This window comes from Ictidomys tridecemlineatus, chromosome 6, assembly GCF_052094955.1.
Source record: "Ictidomys tridecemlineatus isolate mIctTri1 chromosome 6, mIctTri1.hap1, whole genome shotgun sequence".
Taxonomy (NCBI): Eukaryota; Metazoa; Chordata; class Mammalia; order Rodentia; family Sciuridae; genus Ictidomys; species Ictidomys tridecemlineatus.
Genome location: NC_135482.1, coordinates 140,486,740 through 140,511,181, shown reverse-complemented (window position 1 = coordinate 140,511,181; position 24,442 = coordinate 140,486,740). Strand labels below are relative to the sequence as shown.

Genomic DNA, 24,442 nt, shown 5'->3' with positions numbered 1-24,442 from the left:
TGTAGGAGTGAAGTCTCTTTTGTGAATGACAGCATTGGCAATTTAAATCCATCTGGAACACCTCAAGCATTCAATTCATTTATTAACTTATTATCAAGCTTGGCATATTAATTCTCTGACTACCAGTGAGGCCAGAATTTAAATGACATTAGATAAACAGACAGTAATAGAACAGTCTATGTATTAGAGATATTGAATAGTGCTTCCCATTTTTTAGTTTTTAGGAGTGACTATCTCTTTGATGCTAGATTAGTATTAAATCACTTTATGTTAAATTTGCAATAGATTGAAGACTACTGTAAGCAAAAAGAAATGAAATAACTGTTGTGACCAGAAGAGGGCGATCTTGTAAAAATATTTAAAGAACAAGTTTAACAGTTGTTGATTTGCCCTTAGTTCAGTTATAATAATTAATAAGCAATAAATAATAAATAAATAAAAATAAAAAAATGATTAAAGTTTTAAAAGTCAATATTTTCTATAATTAGATGAGTATAGTTTGTAAAATATTTCTGGAAAAAATAGGATGAGCAATGTAATATATATATATATATATTATATATATATGTAATATTAAAGTATATAATTATTAAGAATGAATTATAATACTAAATTTTTTATGAATGATACAAACCTGAAATAATAAGATAAGACATAGAATATTATCAGTAAATTCAATTAGTTTTATTTTTAAGACTGCTCTTCATTCCTTTAAATTAAGTCCTTTATATCATGTATATACAAAAAACAAATCTAAATGTGATAGAATGAGACAGAAGAATAACTTTAACATTGATTGTACATTGGTAAGAATCATTTTAAGATTGATTATATATCAGTAAGTATTAACAAATGTGTGGTAGTCCAAATATATACATACATATAACTTTGGACCACTGTGTACTATCTATTTATTTCTCTCTTTCTCCTACCCCCCCTTTCATGGGTATAGATATATGTATGCATATGTATTTGTAATTGATATGTAATCATTTAGCTTTATCCCTGTCCTATTTATAAAATATATGAAAACAACCATAGATGGGCACTAATTGTACCACCTGGAGGGTTTCACTTGGTGAATTTGTGACCTGATATGAGAAGTAATTATTATTAATTTTCTCTTAGTCATGAAACCTGCCAATTGGCATTTATTTTGAGTACCACCAATAACACTTGCATATCTCTATAGGTACTTCTAAAATGCATGTTCCTCTTTTTAATGAAAATTACAAAATGAACAATTATTACCATATATGTGATTCTCTCTCTCTCTTTCTATATGTGTGTGTCTGTGTTCATAAGCAAACTACTTTGTAGTCATGCAAACTAGAGAAAGCTACATACTTTAATTTGTTTATGATATGAAGCTCTTTTGAGTATTTGGTGCAGGAACCTGTTTTTAAAACTTGTAAATTAAACACTGATTAAAATCCATATAGTTTTGGAATTGCTGTGACCTTTCCCCTACCTATGTAATAAATCTCAGCCTTCTCTACTGTGGAAGCAATTATGTGTTGGAATCTTATTTGCAAAATTTCTTGGAGCTGACAATAGATTTCCTTTCATATAGTTTAATTTAGTCTTCACAGAATCATCTAAAAATGCACAACTTTACATTACTAAGACATTTCTCAAACTTCTAAAAATGATTTGCATATTTTTCTAATGTTTAATGTTCTTGAATTTGTTTACTTTTCATGGTAAAACAGTAAGTAATTATTTCTGTGGAAAAATTCACCAGAATACAGAAGAGAGAATAAAATATAAAAATGGATATCTTGGGTATTAAATTTGGGTTACTTGCCTACAATTGATTTTTCTGTCATGCAGAGAGATTAGTAGGTGGGGGGGGGACACATAGTAGAATGCCATTGACACAGAGGTACCATATTGTCACAAGCCAGTCATGGACTGGGTCTGAGATATGAGCATTTGAGCACATGAGGGGCCTGGACTGATGTTGCTGCTCTGACTGAACTGTGGAACATATGAGTCCCTTTTGCTTGCTTTGCCTTTGATCCTACACAGAACCTGAGATGGGTATGGCCTTCCAAGATGTCAGTTAATCTACTGACCACAAGACATCAGGAAGCTAGACTCAACCCCCTGAAACCTGACCCCTTGCCTTATCTGGAAATAACATCCCATCAAACCTCCCTTTGTGTGCATCCCTTATAAAAATAAAGAATCAGGTGCAAGCTCTCTCTTTCCAATGGACCCCTAAGGTCGAGATCCATCCTGCATTTTGTTTTTGTTTTTTAAATCCAATCTGTCAGTCTGTGTCTTTTATTTATTCATTTTGTATTCTTTTTTTAATTTATTTTTAGAAAAATAAATGACAACGGAATGCATTATAATTCTTATTACACATACACAGCACATTTTTCATATCTCTGGTTGTATATAAAGTATGTGGACACCAATTTGTGTTTTCATACATGTACTTTGGATAATGCTGTCTATAACATTCCACCATCCTTGCTAACCCCCTGCCCCCTCCCTTTCCCTCCCACCCATCTGCCCTATCTAGAGTTTGTCTATTCCTCCCATGCTCCCCCTCCCTACTCCACTATGAGTCAACCTCCTTGTATCAGAGAAAACATTCAGCATTGGATTTTTGGGGATTGGCTAACTTCACTTAGCATTATCTTCTCCAACCCCATCCATTTACCTGCAAATACCACGATTTTATTCTCTTTTATTGTTGAGTAAAATTTCATTGTGTATATATGCCACATTTTCTTTATCCATTCACCTACTGAAGGGTATCAAAGTTGGCTCCACAGTTTAGCTATTGTGAATTGTGCTGCTATAAACATTGATGTGGCTGTGTCCCTGTAGTATGCTGATTTTAAGTCCTTTGGGTATAGACTAAGGAGAGGGATAGCTGGGTTAAATCATGGTTTCATTCCCAATATTCCAAGAAATCTCTATACTGCTTTCCATATTGGCTGCACCAGTTCGAAGTCCCACCAACAATGTATGAGTGTACCTTTTTCCCTACATCCTTGCCAACAATTAGTGTTGTTTGTCTTCATAATAGCTGCCATTCTGACTGCAGTGAGATGATATCTTGGAGTAGTTTTGATTTGCATTTCTCTGATTGCTAGAGATGATGAGCATTTTTTAATATATATTTGTTGATTGATCGTGTATTCTCTGTTCAGTGTCTGTGTAGGTTCTTGGCACATTTGTTGATTGGGTTATTTTTTTTCTTTTCTTTCTGTTTTTTTTTTTTTTGGTGATTAGCTTTTTGAGTTTTTTATATATCCTAGAGATTAGTGCTCTATCTGATGTGTGAGGGGTAAAAATTTGCTCCAGTGGATTATCTTTCATTCAATGAGTAGTGGTTACTCACAGTAGATAATTTTGAGTTATTTTTATATCTAAAACTTTATGTGGAATGGCAGGGGTTTGTGTTCTCACCATGTTTGGGTGTAGTTGCCTATAGTATTATCCAATTCATAGTGCAATTGGGGATTTGTTGTCATTATATTCTTTATTTTTGTCATATTACAAACTGAACAAAAACTTTCTCTCAGGCTCTGTGTTCTGGAAACAAACAAAACTCTAAGAAACTCTAATATCTTCCTGAAATTTGATTGTTGAAGTTCACAAAGCTAAACTGGGGTAACATTGAGCAACCCTGAGCAGGTCCTGCTAACAACTATTTGTGGATTTACCTATTCTAAGTATTTTGTATAAATTAGATCATATATGGCATTTGGTGACTGGTTTCTTTCAATTAGCATAATATTTTCAGATTTCATCTATGCATCAGTTAGCTTTTCATCATTCTAACAAATCCTTGAGACAATTAATTTGTAAAGAGGAAAGGTTTATTTTGACTCCCAGTTTTGGAGGTTTTAATCTATTCTCAGTTAGCTCCACTGCTCTGAGCTTCAGGTGAGACTGCACATCATAGTGTAAATGTGTGGTGGAGCAAAACTACTGCTCTCAGGCCAGAAATAAAAAAGAAAGAAAGAAAGAAAGAAAGAAAGAAAGAGAGGGAGAAAGAAAGAGAGGGAGAAAGAAAATAAGGAAGTAACTGGTGTCTCATAATCTCCTTTAATGGGCATGCCCTCTCAGTAGGTTCCATCTCTTAAAGTTTCCAAACCTCCTAACAGTGCCATCCCAATAGCAACCTCCTCCAATTTTCTAATAGCAAGTTTTTCTACATAGGTCTTTGGAGAACATTCAAAATTCAAACCATAACAATCTATATTGTAGCATTTTCCATTACTTCATTACTTTCTGTGGCTAAGTAATATCCCATTGCATAAATATATAATATTTTATTTATCCATTTATTGGCTGTTTGACATTTGGATCATTTCCATTTCATGATTATTCTGAATAACATTGTTATGAATATTTGTACATGTGATTTTTTTGGACATATGTTTTCAATGATCTTGGATATGTAACTAGTAGTTAAATTCCTGCTAACTCTATGTTTAATCTTATGAAGAACATCTAAACTATTTTCCAGAGTGGCTGTACCATTTTACAAGCCTATTAGCAGTGGATGAGGTTCCCAGTTTTCCCACATTCTTTCTAATTCTTATTATTTTCTGCTCTTTTCATCATAGCTATGTTAGTGGATATGAAGGAATCTCAATGTGGTTTTGATTTCCACTTCCATAATGTCTAGTGATGTTAAAAATTATTTCATGCGTCTATCGTCTGTTGTGTACTTTTGGAGAAGTTAGATTTATCTGTTTTACTTTTGTTGCTTGTCTCAGTCTTAGAGATTTTTCTTAGAGTTTTTTTTAAAATGGATATTACAGAGCATTTGGATACATTCTTCACAACAGGAGGGAAGACCTAATGGGAATACACAATAATCATAAGATCAATTTCAGCTCTTTATTATTTGAATATATTTTTCATATTAAGAAGTATGGTGGGACAAATTTATTACTTGGCTTAAGTGAGCTTATATTGGCTCCATGACTCTGTTCTTTTAGAGAAAAGGTATTAGCTGAAGATTCATAGCTTGCCCAAGTCCCCCAGCAAGTTAATGGCATAGGATGAATGTGAACACGTGGGCTCTGAGTTTCCCATCTGTTGCCTGGTTCATTTGGCTGCTTTGCTTAAAGTGGGTGTACATATGTATATTTATGCTGCATTTGGGGAATGAGCAAAAGAAAATGGGACGGCTTATGTATTGGTTCAAATAGACACAGGAAGTAGGAACTCATTTTTTGTTCTTTATGCACTAGAAAATATACTGAAGATGGTAAAGGCCATTGTCACACTCTGATAAAGAAATGAATGGCATTAAAAATCCCTACAATCTTTTTCAAGCATTGGAATATGTAATTCTTGATTTCAATATAGCTAATAGAGTAATAAAATCTAATTTTATGCCCATAATTTTAATTCTTATGGACATGACTGACATGTAGATATTTAAAGGTAAACAATGAACTTCTATCTCCTTTTCTTTTACTACTCACCTCCAGTACTGGGAAAAAGCAAACGTAAGAAAGAGAAAGAGTTTGGTCAGATATTCATGCAGAATATTCTTCTATCACTCTAGATGATACTTCTTTTTCTCCAGCAACATAAAGATAACATGTGAGGAGCTGGGGTTAGTGGCTCAGCGGTAGAGCATGTGCAAGCCCTGGGTTTGATCAGCACCACATAAAAGTAAATAAAATAAAGGTATTGTGTCTGATTATACACGGGGACTCTCATCCACTGCTAAAAAATAAATATTAAAAAAAAGATAATGTGAGAATAATCACAATGTACAGAGGTAGGCAGACATTATTTAAACCAGAGCAACCTGAAGAAATTCATTATACATGGGACTACTCTTGCATTTTAAGAGATGATTATATTCCATCTATTTTCTTTAGAGTAAAAATATTATTCATGACAGACTCACTAAGACAGAAAATATCATAATAATATAATTATGACAATTCATAAATATATCATTAAAGGTAGATGTTCACACAACATTAACTAAATTTTTCCTTCTATCTTCAAATAATCCAAAGTAAAAAGTTTTAAAGCAAGTTAAGGCATTTTTCTACACCACTGCATTTTGAATGTTTTCATTATTTTGCTAGATGCCTTATTTTAAAGGTAAATTTAAAAGGCTATGATTATACTACAACTCAAATTGAATTCTATTGGGAATTTCATAGTTAAAATTCATTTACTCATGGTCACCAATAGCTAGATGTGAAATCATAAACTTTGAAGTAGAAAATTGTAAAGAATAACAATAAAGAGGAGACAGACAAGATGCAGAGGTAGGCAAGGTAGCAGAGTGGCTCTTTGTCTAAGCGGCCACATTTATTTATATCAGTAGGTTACATTAGGTCATAAGTACCATAACTACATTCTTGTTTAGAGTATCAGTGAGGTTATTACTTATTTTGCAGTTACATTTCATAGTTACAATATGTAGTGTTAGGAGCTTTGTGCAGTTCTCAAGAAGGTTTTTCATTGTCTGAAGTTACTGTTAGGCAGACAGCTCCAGGAGTACTGGAGCTTGGTGAAACATTGTAGTTATCTAGAAAGCACGTTCCTTTATTCCTAGGAGTTATGTGCCTAAGATTAAGGTCCATAAGACTTTAGCATGGAGGGCATTACTGTAGCAACTGGGCATCCTATGCCTTTGCACAAAAGCTTTCCCAGACACCAAGCATGCCATAGCCATAAAGTCATCAGGGACCCCAATCTCAAACATAGAACCACTACAGAAAATTGCCATTTTAATACACAAAAATTAGAAATTAAATATAATGATTTTATTTATAACCCTACAAATCATATTTCACTTGTCATATATGATAAAACTGTATCCCTCCACATAAAGTTGGTAAGAGTGTACTAGATTTTTTAAACAATTCTATGCAGTTATGTAGCCATCATATTTTTGAGTAAAAGCAAGATACATAATTATCATTATATTTAGTCACCTTAATTCCTTGATGAATAACTTATGGTACCAATAATCAATATAAAAGAAAATTTATTTAAACTGATTATATAACCTGTGAAATACAATACACAAACCAGTCATAGAGAAGCAGGAAAAGTTCAACATACAACACAATTTCAAATTAATATATGCTAGATGATAAAGAATATTACTTTATGTAAAGAGCTATAATCATTTCAACTAAGAATCCAGTATAATTGATTGGAGTTCTTCATCAGGGCCTCTGTGTCTTCTTTGGGCCAATCTTGTCATTGATATTTACTGTCCAAAGAATGCCAATAATCTAGTGTATTCTTTAATAATCTTGACCTTCTGTATCCCATATTTTTAATGAATAGCTCTGAAAGTAAAGAATTTTAAGGTGATTCACATAACTCTAAATTAATCTGATGAGTATAAATTCCAAAAACATGCCAAAGGGTAGAAAATGAACGATTATTTTTGTTGAGTTATATAGCATTGTACACAAAAAAGTGGTTTGGCAACAATGACAGGGAGAGTAGGATTTTACTTTTTCCTGCTGGAATGGGGGCTACAAAATCTTAGACAAGTGACTTCCAAGCCTCAGGCTGCTAAAACTTAAGGACACTGAAGATAAATGTGTTTGACAAGGATGCTGGATCCAAGAGCACAGTGGAACTCATGTTAGCCTATATTTATCTTCCCCACTGTCTTCTGTTCCTCCTGAGGTTGATTTCCTTCTTTGGTATTATGTCTAAAAAGTAATAGCTGTACTCAAATTTTTCTATAGGTTCTCCTATATTATAGGAGTTCAATAGTTTTGCATTTTACATTTAAGTTTATAATCCATTTTGAGTTAATTTTGATGAAGGATGGGAGGTCTGTGTATAAATTTACTCAATGGCGTGGGGATGTCCAGTTGTCCCTGACCTACTTGTGGAAGAGGTTCTCCTTTCTTCATTGTATTGCTTTTGCTCCTTTGTCAGAGAACAATTAACTAGATTTATGTGAATCTATTTCATGGTTTGGCAATTTCTACTCAATTGATCTGTCTTATCTTTTTTGACCAATACTGTACCTTGTTATTTACTGAAGCAATATAATAAATCTTACAAAATAAATAAATTAATAACTTGAAGTTAGGTAGTGTCAATCCTCCTACAGCATTCTAGTCTGTCAATAGTATGATAGCGATTCTTTATTTTTGCCTCTCAATAGAAACTTTAGAATAAGTTTGTCAATATTAATATAATAACTTACTGAGATTCTGATTTTGATTTCATTGAATCTATAAATCAAGTTGAAATAAACTAACATCGTTGAATCTAAATATCTTATTATGTAAGTTTTGTTATGCTTATACCTAAATGTCTCATTTTGTAGGACACTGAAGATATAAATGATATTGTGCTTTTAATTTCAAATTTCACTTTATACTACTGGTTTATAGGAAAGTGATTGACTTTTGTATTTTAATCTTACATTCTGTAGCTTTTATTAGTTTCAGGAGATTTAAAAATTTTTTGGATTTTGTGTAGAGATCATATTATCTGAATACAAAAACAGTTAATTTTTCCTACCCACATAGTTTTTATTTCCTTTTGTTGTATCACTGCATTATCTAGGACTAAGTATAATGTTGAAAAGTGGTGGTAAGGGAAGATATCCATGTTCCTGGTCTTAGCAGGACAACATCTAATTTCTCTTTATTAAGCACATTACTTGTAGATTTTTCATATCAAGTTAAGCATGTTCCCTTCTTTTCCAAGTGTGCTAAATGTTTATCACAAGTTAGTAGTATGTAAAGCCACTCAAAGTAATACTTGATTGTTACTGACTAGTAATACCTGATTGTCTCTACTAGAGAAAGAAACAAAGCTATCCTAAAATAACCCAATTTCCTAAAATTATATTTAGTCCTTTTGATTTTCTTATTTATATTAAATGAACTTAATGATCACCTTTCAGATTATATTTGTCAGAAATTTTCCTCAGTTGACTGCAAATGAGAAATATAATTTAAATGTATTTTTTACATTGATATAATTTAAAGTACTTGTGCTTCTTTTCATATGCAAGTAATTGGTTCTACATGTCATCTTGTTCTTAGTCTGAAGTAATTTATACATTATTTTGAAATACAATTTAGTAATATCACAATTATGTTTACATGATTCTGTTCATATAAAAGTAACAATGTATTAATTTTTACAAGCAGTCACTGAAGTTTTTAGTTAATCATGTTATTTTGCTGATAGAAAGTAATTAGTTTATGTTCACAAGTGCACGTATTTTCTTAATGCTATAAATGAACAAAATGGAATATAATACTTCACTGTTTAACTAAAAATGCCTTAACATCTATAAAGTATTGTAGAACTTTAAAACAAAAAAAATATAAAATATTAAATAGTAGTAAGAAGACAACTTAGTTTATTGAATATTTATCATCTTTATTGCCAATCACAAACATGACATTAAAGACTAAAGTCAGCATTGGTTTGGCTCATAGAATGGTGGGTTGGTGATTGAAGCTTGTTTTTCTGGGTGGTTCTGATTTGGACTGGGCTCAGGCACATTTGTGTTCAGATGGTTGTCCATATAACTGCCAAAGGAATACGTCTAAAATGCACAAAGAACTTTTAAAATCTAATTAAAAGAAACAAACGTATGAAATCTACTTAACATTATTAATCATCAGGGAAATACAAATTGAAACCACAATGAGATATCACCTCACACCTATTAGAATAACGAAAGAGATTGGCTATAGGAATGCTTCTAGCTATGTTCAGCTACTCTTGTGTATACCAGGCAAGGTAGATTATTACAGGGAATAGAATTTAGATATTTTGGGGGTTAGTTCAGTGAAGCGTAAATAAAAAAAGTAAAGAACATTTTCAAAAATATTATAATGAACCAGAATCTAAACTGAATAGTGAGAGAAATGGTGCTGGTAAAGCAAATGAGTTTTACCTGAGCTGGGTTTCTAAATCAATTGGGGACATTGGGAAATATAATAAAAGTATAGTGTGAATGTTCCAAAAGAGTGACAGTTCCGGTTTCTAGATAATATGTTTGCCAATCATAAAGGTTTTAAGGTATGTCAATGGGTTCATAGGCTGGACCCATTTAGAGGTTCAATACAATAACCATCATAGGTTATTGTAGGAAAATCTTTTAAATAAGAATGTCAAAGGAGGTGAATATTCCATTTCTGAACTAATCATCTATGTTCAGTTTGAAGTGAAAGAAATGTGAAAGCTGTCGAGATAGAGAAGAATACTATGATCCAGATTATGAAGGAGATATTATCTGAGAGTAAACTGATATTATCTGAGCTGGAAATAATAGGATAGAAAATGTTGTTGTCTGATACCATGGGCTTCTTTTATAGGAAGAAGGTGGATAAAGGTTTTGGAAACGCAATAGGAGTGAATAAATTTATAATATATCTACAATCTCCATCTTTCCTGGGGTCTACAAGCCTCATCTGCAAGGCAAACTAACAAAGCTACTCCACTGAGACAAATCCAGGAAAAGAAGGCTACAGAACTTTCAGATAAGAGGTTGAGGGGCAGAAGTTTTGATAAACTGTTCCAAGATGGTGGAGAGTGATGTGAAATTGGACAAATTAGAGGATATATAGAGCATAATGGAGTATAAGCAAAGGTAGAGAAGTACAGATCTGGAAGCCTATGACTCATTGACCTTAATAAAAGGAACATAGTAATTGAGTTTAGATTACATGGTTTGTAAATAAAGATAAACAGTCTAACATTTGTAAGAGTATATTTGTAACACCCACATAACTATTGTCTCCTGAAGTTAAGGATTACTTGCTGGCCTTGAGGAAGGACAATCTTAATGAGGATACTCAGATACAGATGACCTTCAGATGGCCTCCATTTCTGGATATCATGAGGGAAGGGGACTTTTCTTCTTTGGTCTCCACTGAGTATCCAGTATCAGCCAGCACCTAACATATGGAAGGTCATCAATGAATAATAACAATTGAATAAATTAATATGAAATCCAAAGAAATAATAAAGGGGGACAAGTTCAGAGAATATATTTCTCTTGAGTAATATTGCTCAGTTACATAAGGTTATCTCACTTTTATAGACAATTTTAATTTGTATTGACATGTCTGTGAAAAAAAGTTCAAGTTCCTTTGCCTGTTATTGAATACCTCCCAAGTATGTATCCAACATACTTTTTTGAGATTTGTAATCTTTTTTTATCTTGACATTAGTCAGTCCTATAGCACATTTTTCTTCCTGCTGTGTCTGGAATCTAATTTTTTTCTCTTTTTTCTTCATTTGGTAAGTCCACACTCCAAAGGAATCTTTTCTCATTTTTAATTGTATACAAAAATATTGATAACCTCCATATGTGTGGTTTTCCTTTTTTATAGTGTTACCTCAGGCCTCCAATTTCATGTTACTATAACTTCCCTATGGTAGGATCTCTTCTAGACAATTAGTCTTGCTTGTTTCATACATTATTGCTAGTGAATATACTGTAAATAAAGAAGAACAAAACTATTTGTTAAATAGGATTGATTTTGTGGGTATAGACAGCTTCTACAGACAGCTCTTTTGTTTACCTAGAAATCTTTAAAGCTCTAGGTGAATAACAGAGTAAAAGGCCACCAAAGATCTTCCACTGTGAGCAGCAAGATGCTACCATTTTCTCAAACAATTGTTATCAATGCTTTAACAATTTTTTAGCACTAATATGAAAACTTTTTACTGTATACTGAAGTGCAATTTATGTGGCATGTTAAATATAGTTCTTTGCATGGTACTTCATAAATGTGATAAAATAACTGGAATTTTTAGTGTAAGATTTCGACTAGTATATTAGTGAAATAATAGCAATATAATAAAGTATATTTACATAAGTTGTTTAAACTCATTCCTTAATTATCTAATTTCTCACTTTCAAAATATGCTATAATTTTTTTTCTTTGTAATAGTACTAATCCTAAGCTTAACATTTGAATTCAAGGAGAGAGAGAAATTTTGATTAGTATGTTCTATGCTGTCACTTCAAACTGAATTACTGCTACTTTTACTATGATGCAATAGTGACCATTTTCCAACAGAGAGGAAATCTTGATAACTCCTTCCACTTCAACGGCATCTGACCTCACCACCAAAGAATAAAATGGTTTATTTCTCCTATTTAGGGAATTTCAAGAGTACTAGTTCTTTAGTATGAACAGTAACATATCAAAGTGAATGTATAGGGTACAGAACAGGATATCCACAAATTTCTAGATCTCTGAAGTTGCCCTGCAGGCTTTTGTTAATATCTTTTGAGGGAGCAACAATGATAAAATGGTTTTGTCTATTTTTTTTGTGCCAATTGGACTCCAAGTTTGTCAAGCAATTGGTTGTGAACCATGCTTTTAAAATCTTCTCTAAGTATAAATCATTTTATTTAATTGGTGCTAGATATGGTGGAACAGTGATCAGTAAACTATCAGGTAGATGGATTTCCTTAAAGAGTGAAGTAGAAATGTATCTATGTTAATCTTCCTTTGTGGGTAGTGTAATCCTTAAATTTATCCGTATTACTTAGTAGAGTGCTAACAAGAAACATTCAGTGGACCTAACTTGACATTTGTAGAGATAGTAGCATGGATGAAAGCAAATGTGTTCTCTTCCTATATTTTTCCTATATTTCCATTCCCCAACACCAGACAAGGATCAGGATGAGATATGACTTCAGGTATATTCAATAAAACCAATAAATTCTTGTTTTCTGTGCTTTAAGTATTCAAAATTTGAACTGATGAAAAACATGGCACAAATCCTCTAAGTTTTAATCTAATGTTCTGAAACTACATATGTATTTCTAATGAATCTGTATGACTAATTTTTGCAAATTATTTTTTAAAATGAGCTCTTGATTAGATGGATTATCAACATTAATACTTTTAAGGATAAAAAACTTGTTCAATTTCCTTTGAAATATAAACATACTAACCAGATTCATATTTCAAACTGTAAAATTTCTATTTTAGTTTTGGAGAACTTTGTTCTCTCACTTCCTTCTTCTCTATCATTAATACATTCAGTCAACGGAGTTGTCCTCTTCTCGTTAAGGACAAGGAATATAATGAAAGGAAAAATAAAGGCAAAGTAGAGAAGCCTACTCTTATTTTTCTATTATTACATATTTTAAATCTTTACCAGTTTAATGGCCTCCTGAACTAGATTATTACAGTTTAAGTACAAAGAACCAGAAGAGACACTCTTCAATAAATCACATGTGGAATAAACATAAGAAATTGTGTATTTCACTATATTATTCATAAATCTAATAGAAGTTTTAAGATATATATTTGCTCCTAATTTCTTACAAGAGAAATCAGTTATCCAATGTCTCTGAAAATAAATTGTAAATTTAACTTTTACATTTGATGCCACGTTTTGATGCATTTCTTTTTGTATTAAATAGTACTTACTACTACCATCAGGGTCTAAAATTTAAGTAAACATAAAAAAAAATCATTCTATTTTTTTTTTCTTTAAAAGACTTTATTTAGTTTCCAGGATAAAATACTGAGCCCCATAAATTTCCAGGGTTTCTATCCCAATCCCAACACCAGTATTTTAACTTCAAATTCTATTTTTTTTTTTCCTGGAATGTCAATGATCCTCCTGGTTCTCAGTCACATCTTTAAGTTCCCCTTCTTCTCTACTTTATTATTGTGCTTTTTCCCAGCAGGATTGTTGGGCTCCCTTTTCTGAAGAAAGCTGTACCAGGACTGGAGGAGCAGAGCCTCCTCCTGCAGGGCTCTCTCCTCCTCCTCAAGGGCGCTGTGCTCCTCTCTCAGAGCCTTGTTCTCCTTCCGCAGGGCCCGCTCCTCCTTCCACAGGGCCTCTTCCTCCTTCCCCAGCGCCATGCCCTCCTTCACCAGGGCCTCTTCCTCCATGTTGATGGCTCTCTTCTGGTGGTGCAGGGCCCTGATCTCCTGGTTCAGAGACCTCATTTCCTCGTCCAGAGCCTTGGCCTCGTTCTGGAAGGCGATCTGCTGCTGCTTGAGGGCCTTGAGCTGGGCCTCGCGGGCTCGTTTCTGTTGCCGACTGGATTTTCTCTGCGTGTTCAAGGCCTTGACATTCTCTCTAGATAACTTCTGTTTCTCCAGAGTGGTCTTTTTCAGCTCCCAGAGGACCTGGTTTTCCTCCTGCAGGAGCTGGTTCCTTTCCCGGATCAACTTGTTGTCCCTGCGGAAGGCTTCGCTCTCCCCCCTGAGAGCTTTGTTCTCTCTCCACAGGGACTTGTTGTCCTCCCTGAAGATGTCGTTCTCCTCTCGGGACGCGCGGTTAGCTTTCCAGAGGTTCCTTCCCACTTCGGGAGATTCCTGTTTGACTTGACTTTGTTCTCGGGCACAAGAGCAGAAAGGGGAAAGCAACTGCAGTATCTTCTTTTTACTGATCCGTTTTGATTCAGAGCTCTCCATTGTTCCTTAGTGTGCTGAGCTCAATATGTAGATTTGGCTTCCACTACAGGTGAACTAGTGATGCTTGCAACAGAAAAAGCCCTATATGTGCGGAGAATTCCTTCATACAGTTCTGGTTGTGGTGTTGACTTGTATTAGGAGAAATGTGGCCGGGTCTAAACCAGGCTCAGTCCGGCTCACTGGAGGAGAAAGCAGTGAATATATGAATTAGAGTCAGTAAACTAATTATAAGGCTGATATCACTCAAACTGGGTCTAAGTCACAACTCATAAATTATATATTAATAACTTTATCTTGAAGTACATATTGAGTCGATCAAGAATAATGCATGGAATTATTATTTGTATGTCTCAGTTAAATTATTTCTGCTAAATATAATCTTCCACCAATCACTTCATTTTCAATAAATATATCACTTGTTATTAGTATGGAAATACATTATGTATTTTAAAAATGTTTCTAGTTATATAAAAATAATTCCAGTAAGAACTAAAAAAAATTTTTAAAAGAACTTCTGTATCATACTATTTAAACGTTTAAGATTATTTGAACTGTTAAATAGTTAAATATTTAACTAGAGTCCCACTTACAATTCTGTGATCTCTGAATTCCCTGAACATCTGATCTCTGCTAATAACAGAAAACAAATAAGCAACATCTTATATCAACTATAGTGATGTCATTTAGGGTCAGAATTAATGACACCATTAGTCATTTGTGTACCATTTGACTGTTTTCTTAGCATGAGTTTTAAGGAAAAAAAAAGAATTCGAAGAAAAAGGCTATAGTTGATGTTTTTTATTAAAAAAATATGTATTTAGTCCTTACTTCCATACACATTAACATTGACTTAAGACATGATTTGTTATTAACAAAATAGCTTATAATGATAATATGTTAGGAGTTTAAAAATGCTAATAAACACTGAATAATCAAAGGTGAAAATATTTTAAAATTTTAAGACCACTCTAAATAATTAGCATAAGGCAATTTTTTTATGTTATATTAAGAAACTGAGACTGGTAAATTCTTAGTTAAGGTAATTTTATCCTAGATGCATTTGATATTCAACTTATATTCACTGACAGAACAATAACAACAGAGTACTGACTTTGAAAATTTTTTCAAAAATGATAATTCTGATGAGATATGATAATATTTAACAATTTGGATATCACATAGATATCACAATATTTGACCTGTTATTATGAGCTTTAAAGCATATACTTTGAAAACTTTACATAAAATAGCATGAATAAGACCAAAATACTCATACCTGATACCTGAGTAAAGATTTGTCATTTATTCATCTTACCGTATTTTTCAGCAGCTGTTTTCTATATTTCTTTTTAATAAAGTTAAAAAAGTCTTTTAATTTCCATATGCAAAGTCATACTAACTCAATAAAAATAGTAATAGATTTATAGTGCTGTGGAAAGAGAAGAGATGTTAAATGAGAAGCATCTATGTGAAACTTTCTTGTTTTCAAATTAAAAGTGAAATATCCATCTGATAACTTTCACCAATAAGTAAATTAAGAAAGTGTTTTAGCTGAACCTGTGGCAGCTTCTTTATACTCGTGTTTGTGATGTGTACTCCTGCTACCATGGTAGCTAAAGATTCCAAAATAGTTCCAAAAACCCCAGAAACTCAGGGCATTCTGTATTGGAATGTTATGATTCCTGAACACTAAGGACAAACTGAGAAGCAAGATGAATATATCCTTTGTCCTTGATCTAGTGAATAAATTGAATTCGTAATTTAAAATATTTTCACAAATAATCCACATGTCTAGATGACTTCATCAATGGGGATTAAGCCACGGGCACTTAACCATGAGCCACATTCTAGTCCTTTTTCATATTTTATTTAGAGATAGGCACTCTCACTGAGTTACTTAGTGCCTTGCTAAATTGCTGAAGCTTGCTTTGAATTCTTGATCCTTCTGTCTTAACCTCCGGAGCTCCTGAGATTACAGGTGTGCACCAGGCTTTCCCTCAGTTTTATCAACTCTATCATGGTATAATCATACCATACCTGATCACTTTTTTATGAGAATATAATAAATTAAAATACATGTTAAGAACTTAGAAGTTTTCCTGACCCATGGTAAGTGTCAGTCAGCATAAATAGCATAGTTATCAATATTTTTTAGGTTCTCTTTTATCAGATTATTATTTCATTGCTTATAGTGAAAAGAACTTTAATGAAAAACATGTTACTAGCATTGTTATTCTAGTATCTTGTTTCATGAAATAAAGCACATTTTCTAAAATTCCTGGTCAAGTTATTTTCTTTCTTAGCAAATATATTATTTCAAAATGTATTCAGATAAATTACAAATTTCAAGTTGGCTCTGCTTTTGGTATCTTTTAAACAAATTAGGTTTAAGAAAGGTAGGCAAAAAAAAGATTTCTTGGCTGTTAATTACTCAGGAATATTAGAATATGCAGACTACATTAAAGACAATCAAATCCGTATTAGCATATTAGCGATACTTTCATTTTAGACAAATTCTCCAACTATATAGGTATTTCTAATTACCTCTTTGTAGATGAATCATCTGGTTCTAGGATTTTAATGTATTTCAAGAAATTGGCACATGCTATTTTCTATGTACACATGATAGTGTTTATATAATTGCAGAATACAGGGTAGGGCAGAATACAATAAAGATTCAAAATCATGTCCTCAGGAAGCTTCCCATAACTGGTCCCACATTATATAGCATCACCTGTATACATTTTTATTTATTCTCTGTGATTTTTGAGTTAAAGGCTCATCACACAAGACTGCCTAAAATGTTTTCAGAATGGATCAAAACTTTGGGATATTTTACAAAACAGCATTATAGAATTTTAATGTCTTAACATTAAAACTGATTTGGTTTGACCCAGACTCTAATGCTTCCCATTTCTATGGCTTTTAATATTCTCTCTGAAAATGAGTTGTCTCTGTTATAAAAGTCAGCCTAAAAGACTTGTACCCTAAACACCAGTCATGAAAGGCGAACTCATATTCAGAAAGAAGCTACATGGACAATGTCAAACATCACAGTTGGCCAACAGGACCAGATACAGCAAGTTGTCAATCATGAATTAGCCCCACTCCTCATTGGTGTTCTAAGGCAGACTTTAAGACACAAAATGAAGCTGTTTGGGCTGTGATCAATTGGACAAGTGGTGGGACAGTTGATCAGATTGTGTATCTCCTTCATTGTGGAGTAATAGAACCATTGGTGAACTTCTTAACAGCAAAAGATACCAAAATTATTCTGGGTGCCATTTGAAATATCTTTCAGGCTGCTGAGAAATGAGATGAAACTGAGAAAATTGACTATAATTATTGAAGAATGTGGAGGCTTAGACAAAATTGAAGCTCTACAGAACCATGAAAATGAGTCTGCCTACAAGGCCTCATTAAACTTGGTTGTATTTTTCAGTAGAGAAAGAGGAAGATCAAATGTTGTGCCAGAAACCTCTGAAGGCTATATCTTCCAACTTCAGGATGGGGCTCCTGGGACTTTTAACTTCTAAGCCATACAGCAGAGGCATAATTTTGTTGTGTACTGTGTTTAATATGTTTGTCTTACTGTTTCTCTACTGAGAATTCTTTTTAAATATGGCTTGTTATTGTAGATTTTTTTTTTACAACAAAACTATACTTGAGAGTTAGTCTCTGTGTCTTATATTCTGTACCATTGGTTTATAAGTCTGTTTCGGTGCCAGTACCATGCTGTTTTTGTTACTATTGCTCTGTAGTATATAAGATCTGGTATAGTGATGCCACCTGCTTCACTCTTCCTACTAAGGATTGCCTTAGCTATTTTGGGTCTCTTATTTTTCCAGATGAATTTCATGATTGCTTTTTCTATTTCAATGTGGAATGTCATTGGGATTTTGATCAGAATTGCGTTAAATCTGTATAGTGCTTTTGGAAGTATGGTCATTTTGATAATATTAATTCTGCCCACCCAAGAACAAAGTAGATCTTCGTCTTCTAAGGTCTTCTTTGATTTATTTCTTTAGGGTTCTGTAATTTTCATTATATAGATCTTTCACCTCTTTTGTTAAGCTGAGTCCCAAGTATTTTATTTTTTATTTTTTTGAGGCAATTGAAAATGGGGTAGTTTTCCTCATTAAGACAGAAATGTCTTAGATTTAAACCAAATGCTGAATGTTTTCTTTGATATAAGGAGGCTGATTCATAGTGGGGTAAGGAGAGGGATCATGGGAGGAATAGATGAACACTAGATAGGGAAGAGGGGTTGGAGGAGAAGGGAGGGGACATGGGATTATTAATGATGGTGGAATGTGATGATCAATATTATCCAAAGTATACAGTATGAAGACATGAATTGGTATGAATATACTTTGTATACAATCAGAAAAAAAAACTATATTTGAACAGTTACAAACTATACATACTGTATAAAATTTGTCCTCTAAATGGGTTTCTTATTTCTATGTGAAATTCCATATCTTATAGTGTCCTGTAAATAAAGATTAAATTCTATCCTTCTCTTTAAAAAAATAAAAAATTGTTACTCATAAAAAATAAAAAGAAGGTAATCCATGCCAATAATGACCTAAAACATCCATTTAATTTTAATTTACATTCAAAGGATATTTTTTTAAAATTATTTTTAGTTGTAATTGGACACAATACTTTTATCTATTTATTTTTATGTGGTGCCGAGGATCGAACCCAGGGCCTCACACACACTAGGCGAGTGCTCTACTCGCTGCATCAGCTCTACTGCTGAGTCACAACCCCAGCCCCCATTCAAAGGACATTTTTAAAATTAAATCAAAGCAAAATGCAACCACAGAGATAGTTTGTTTAAGATACTATTTAATTACTTTATAGAAAATTATTTTTCTTCCTTAAAACAGTATGAGGCTGCCAAATCCATTCGAGTAGAGAGGAACCTCATGCTATTTGGCTCCTAGGCTCCATCTGCCTTTGTCTGTATCTGCTTTCATCCTCCTCAAACTCCTCTCAAAAGGAGCACAAAGAATCTGTAATTCATGTCAGGGCACCTAGCCAGATTAGAAGTTGCCAAATATCAACATCAGGCTTTGTGAGAAGAATTAAGTTACTTAAGCCTTCTCAGTAGCATAGCAATGGTGTTGTTAGATGAAAGGTTATGCAGTTTGAATCTCCATTTCTACCCTGCTAAGAAAAAGATAATTCAGAAGTGAGAGTGTGAGGTTATGGTGTGATTTGGACATTTTACGGTGCCTTCACCTTTTCAAGTGTTTTCTTGCTGTTTTTGTTGTTAGTGATTTTTTTTTCTTTTTATTCCTTTAGTTGTCACACTACATCAAGGAGAGTAAAATGTGAATAATTCCACATGGCACCTTTTAAGGGGTGTTGTGTTTCAGTGTACATCTTCCACTATTTATTATCCTGTGCTGAAAAAGCGATGACATTCCTGTGTTTCCCTTTGTTAGCATTTTGGCTATTTTCTTCCCACTAAATTATTTTTAGATTGATTTGTGATCAGAGAAACTTAAAATTTGAAAATGTAAACTATAAAATATCTCAAAGACCACATAGCAAGAGGGACATTTAATTCACGTTTTCAATATTATTTCTTCCAATAGTAAATGATAACGATAATGATATATCCTCTAGGTTTTCTTTAAGATTTAATACATCAATATGTAAGATAGAGATGAATGAAAATAGTTGTAATTATTATATTAGTGTATATTTTGAGTTCTGTCTGGCAAATAAGTATTGTTAACAACAGGAATAATGTTTTGATGCCAATAATTTTTTTTTAGTTTTAAAACTATAAATCACAGATCCTATGGCTCACAGGATTAGAAATTTTGAGATTACAGAATATGTTTCTGTAAGAACATGAGTGCACAAATGGTGAATGCAGGGAGCAGGTCTCAGATTGAAGTGGCACCCCCTTTCTCCACAGTAAAGCCCTCTTCACCATGGCTGATTTTAGGACTGTCAGCAAAAGAGTCCATTGTAGACAAACTTCCTATTTTCGTGTCACCCTGTTTACTTGGCCACTGGCCGAGATGATACCAGCACTCCAGGTGCTGGACACCCCCTTACTAGTTTTCACAAACATATCCAGTATCGTACTTTGAAGAAATGTGCAAACAAGTCCTCTGGCCTTGAGCTGGGCTTCACAGAGATGTCTACATTTTTAAGATAAGTTACAAATGGGCCCATGGTAACAGCTGGCAAGTGGAGGAAAGAAAGGGGAGATGAAGCTCTCCCCTTCTCAGGTATTGTCCTTGAAGAGTTACTTGCCCAGAACAGTGAAAGCAAAAGCTGCTTTTATGTGAACTTCTGCAGATTGTGAATTTCTGAGCCCCTCCCTTTACACACTGGGTATAAAACTCTGAAACTCAGTGAACTCGGGGTTCAGAAGATTGATTGATTAGAGCAAAGGCTGTGCCCTCTGAACCTGTCTGCAGCTAAATAAAACTGTTTCATGCTATCTTCGGTGCCTTGCCTCGTTTGTCCCTACTACAAGATCAGTAATCTTCATTTTATCCAGCTTCAGGGTCAATCAGACAAACACCTGATGTGGCTCATTTTCAGGGGCAAAATGGCTGCTGGCCACAAGATTCTGGGCTGTATATACAGCCTTAGCAGAGCCAGGCCACAGGTGGAGTTAGTTACTTTTGGCCAACCCTTTTGGCAGGCAGAGTGTAGGGCCAGGTAGTGGGAGGCGGTTTGGTGGCAGAATCATTTAGGGCGGGCACAGAGACAAGTACTTAACCGTGTCCTTATAGTTTCTTTCAAAGTTTTAATCAAAAGAATAAACCAAGTTTTTTCTTTTTTTGAGATAAAATATTGCAAACATTTCTCCAAATTCTTTCTAAATCATTTCTATCCCGCGGATTCATTGGATAAAGAGTCAGAGGGACAGGTTCATTATGTTACCTTAACCAGGTTCCTTGTCTCCATTAATATTTAATAATAGGCAATTGCACCACTTGGTTATGCCTTGTGCCTTTAAAGAATCAAGTTTTCATATTTAATTTCAATGAAGCTGTAGACTAAAAGTGATTGCACAAAATGACTCTTATTGTAAAGCCATTTGTAAGGGCAATTTAAATGATAAAGAAAACTAGTCATGGAAATGTCCAGTTATTCTTAGTCATTCAGTCTGATGATTTTAAGAAAAGAACAGAGAAAACTGTATTTTTTTCTTTTTTATTTCCATACTCCGTGGGTATAAAATTCACTGTAGATACACTGTTTAAGGAAACTCATGAATTTCTAATATCTAGATATGCTGGAGCATTATGGTAGAGAAAGTGTGAATAAAGGTGGTCCTCTTTATGCTTTGAATATAGCCCTTGTTTCCCTGCCACTGAGTCATATTTTTAAAAGGACATGCATCTTTCTCTTCTCTTCTCTTCTCTCCTCTCCTCTCCTCTCCTCTCCTCTGCTCTTCTCTCCTCTCCTCTTCTCTTCTCTCTCTCTCTCTCTCTCTTTCTCTTTTTTAATCTCTGCCTATTCTCTCCCCCTCCCTAATCTCAGTGGAATTAAGATTACCTTTTTCCCCTAACCTAGACAGAATTCTCTGCCATTGAGCACACACCCATCACAGGAATGAAGTAATTCAGACTTTGGGAGTGGCACCAGAAGATCTCAGAATTTACTGTTTCTCAATCCCATCTATGTATATCAAAGTGCATCAATGCATTCTACTGTCATGTATAACTAATTAAAATAAATAAATAGATAAATAAATAAATATATTAATTAATTACAACTCCAGACAGACAACACGTGACATGTAGCCTTTGAATCTCTTCATTAAAACCCCCTTATTCCCCTTGAGAGGTAGAATCACAGCCTTTGGACAGGAGTCCCCTGTTCTTCTCCTTTGCTAACAAAGCATTAAAATATGTTTTTCTTTTTCCTCAAAACTGTGTCCTCATTATTGGATTGGCATTAGGAACAAGGACTGGGCTTTTGGTAACAAAAGGAACACATGAGTCTAACATATTTATAAAACCATTATGGATATTAAGGGTTGAAAAATGAAACTACACTTTTATTTGTTTATTATTTCTTTATTGGTACTGGAGATGGGGCCCAGTTTTTTTTTTCTTTTTTTCTTTTTAATCACTGAGCTATATTTCCAGGACTTTGTATTTTTTTATTTTGAGACATGGTCTGTCTCAGTTGCTGAGTTTCTTGCTAAATTGCGGAGTCTGTCCTCTTCAACTTGCAATCTCCTGTCTCGGTCTCCTAAGAGTCTGGTGTGTGCTATACAACAGCTAAGGAGATACAATTTTAAAGAACACGAAATAGTTTGCAACTTAAAGTAACAATAACGGCCTTTTTAAACCATCAAGGATAGCTGAAAGAGAATTTAAAGATAATGCAGTCCAACATCTGTCTTTCAGATGGAGATTCTGATGTGGAGAAAAATGCCCAGCATCTTGCCTAAGAGCAAAGATTAGTAAGAGAAACTTCACTGCATACAAGGTCTTTGACATAAAGATCTGATCACTTTTGCTATGTTTAGTTGACTTCATTTTGCTACTTTAAGTACTTTTCAAATAGTGAAAATACTGCCAAAAAATGTATTTTGTGATTTTAGAAGACATTTTCTGCTTCCCAGTTTTACATGAGTTAGAAAAAAGAATCCATATTTTATTTGCCCAGATAACCCATTGGTCCTTTCTTATTTTTATGTAGTGTGTGGCTCTATGGGTCACAAAGTGCTTGTTTGTGTTTCTAACAATCCCTCTGTAGTACTTAGTAAAAATTCCTGTGGTTCTTTTCCAAAATACAGTATTTATATTTAAACATAAAATTACTTGGAATTTTAGAAAGAGGGAAGAGCAGAATGAAAAGTTATATGCTGTTGACTCCACAGTGTAAAATTCACAGCCTCTTGATAAACAGGAGGTGAGAAGGAAGTCCACCCCTCACCCCCAACCCTGACCAACATAGATGAACTATATACTTGCCACAAGGCACTCAATTCAAGGAATCTTTTCTGCTCATAGAGAAAAAAGGGAGATGGGGACAATTTAATAATCCAAACAAGAGACAATACCATATAAGTAACCTTGGGGACGATTGCAAGATTGCAATTTTGAACAGACCTACATAAGAGTTCCCACTATAGGAGATGAGAAGACAGAATGAAGGCAATTTAAAAACATACAATATTCTTAATTGAATCAAATGTGATGCATGCCTTTGAGTTATGAACAATTAATTCAGGACATCAGATTGTCCAACAGCAAAGAACCTGAATGCTGAGAGCTCTCTAAGAAAGTATAGGGCACTTAATTAGTGCTGAACAGATATTTTCAGACATTGAATTGGAATGTGATAAACTCTGTAATAATCCTTGTAGGCTAACACAAGAAAGAACATAGTTGTGGTAGAACCTGAATAAACAGGTGGCATTTTAACTAATATGACTTGACAGGATGAGTAAATAAAAGAGGCAGCATGAATAAAATAAAAGAAATTAGATAAAGTAGTAAGCACTTCAGTAATCAAGATGAACGAATCTCTGAAGAGATCTGTTCCTTCAAAGGGATCATAAACACTCATTTAAAGCATGTAGGTGTGTCATCCCTTACCTGAAGTCAGCCACAAATTGACCCAGATTCTTTAGTCAATTTTTATTTCCTTTGTAAATTGCTTATTTTCAGAATCATGCTATTTTGATAATGTACACCTAACACTGTAACATTTTTATACCTACATGGTTTTTTCTTGCTTTCTTTGCATTTCTTGTTCTTTTTAAAATTTATTTTTATTCTCATTTGTTATATATGACAGCAGAATGCATTATAATTCATATTACACATAGAGCACAATTTTTCATATCTCTGCTTGTGTACAAAGTATATTCACACCATTTGTGTCTTCATACATGTACTTAGGGTAATGATATCCACCTCATTCCACCATCTCTTTTACCCCCATACCCCCTGTCTTCCCCTCCCACCCCTTTGCTCTATCTAGAGTTTGTCTAATTCTCCTGTGTTCCCCCTCCCAACCCCACTATGAATCAGCCT

General features: G+C 33.7%; 1 protein-coding gene across 1 annotated transcript; it reads right to left on the bottom strand.

Moving 5' to 3' along the window:
* Positions 1-13,434: 13,434 nt before the first annotated feature.
* On the bottom strand, positions 13,435-14,577 carry LOC101976335 (uncharacterized). Its single transcript, XM_005324832.4, has one exon. The coding sequence runs from the start codon at positions 14,403-14,405 to the stop codon at positions 13,614-13,616; it is 792 nt and encodes a 263-aa protein (XP_005324889.1). The 5' UTR covers positions 14,406-14,577; the 3' UTR covers positions 13,435-13,613.
* Positions 14,578-24,442: the final 9,865 nt, after the last annotated feature.

Excerpts from the sequence above, each read along its gene's own strand:
- LOC101976335 (XM_005324832.4), bottom strand. The coding sequence starts at position 14,405 with ATGGAGAGCTCTGAATCAAAACGGATCAGTAAAAAGAAGATACTGCAG.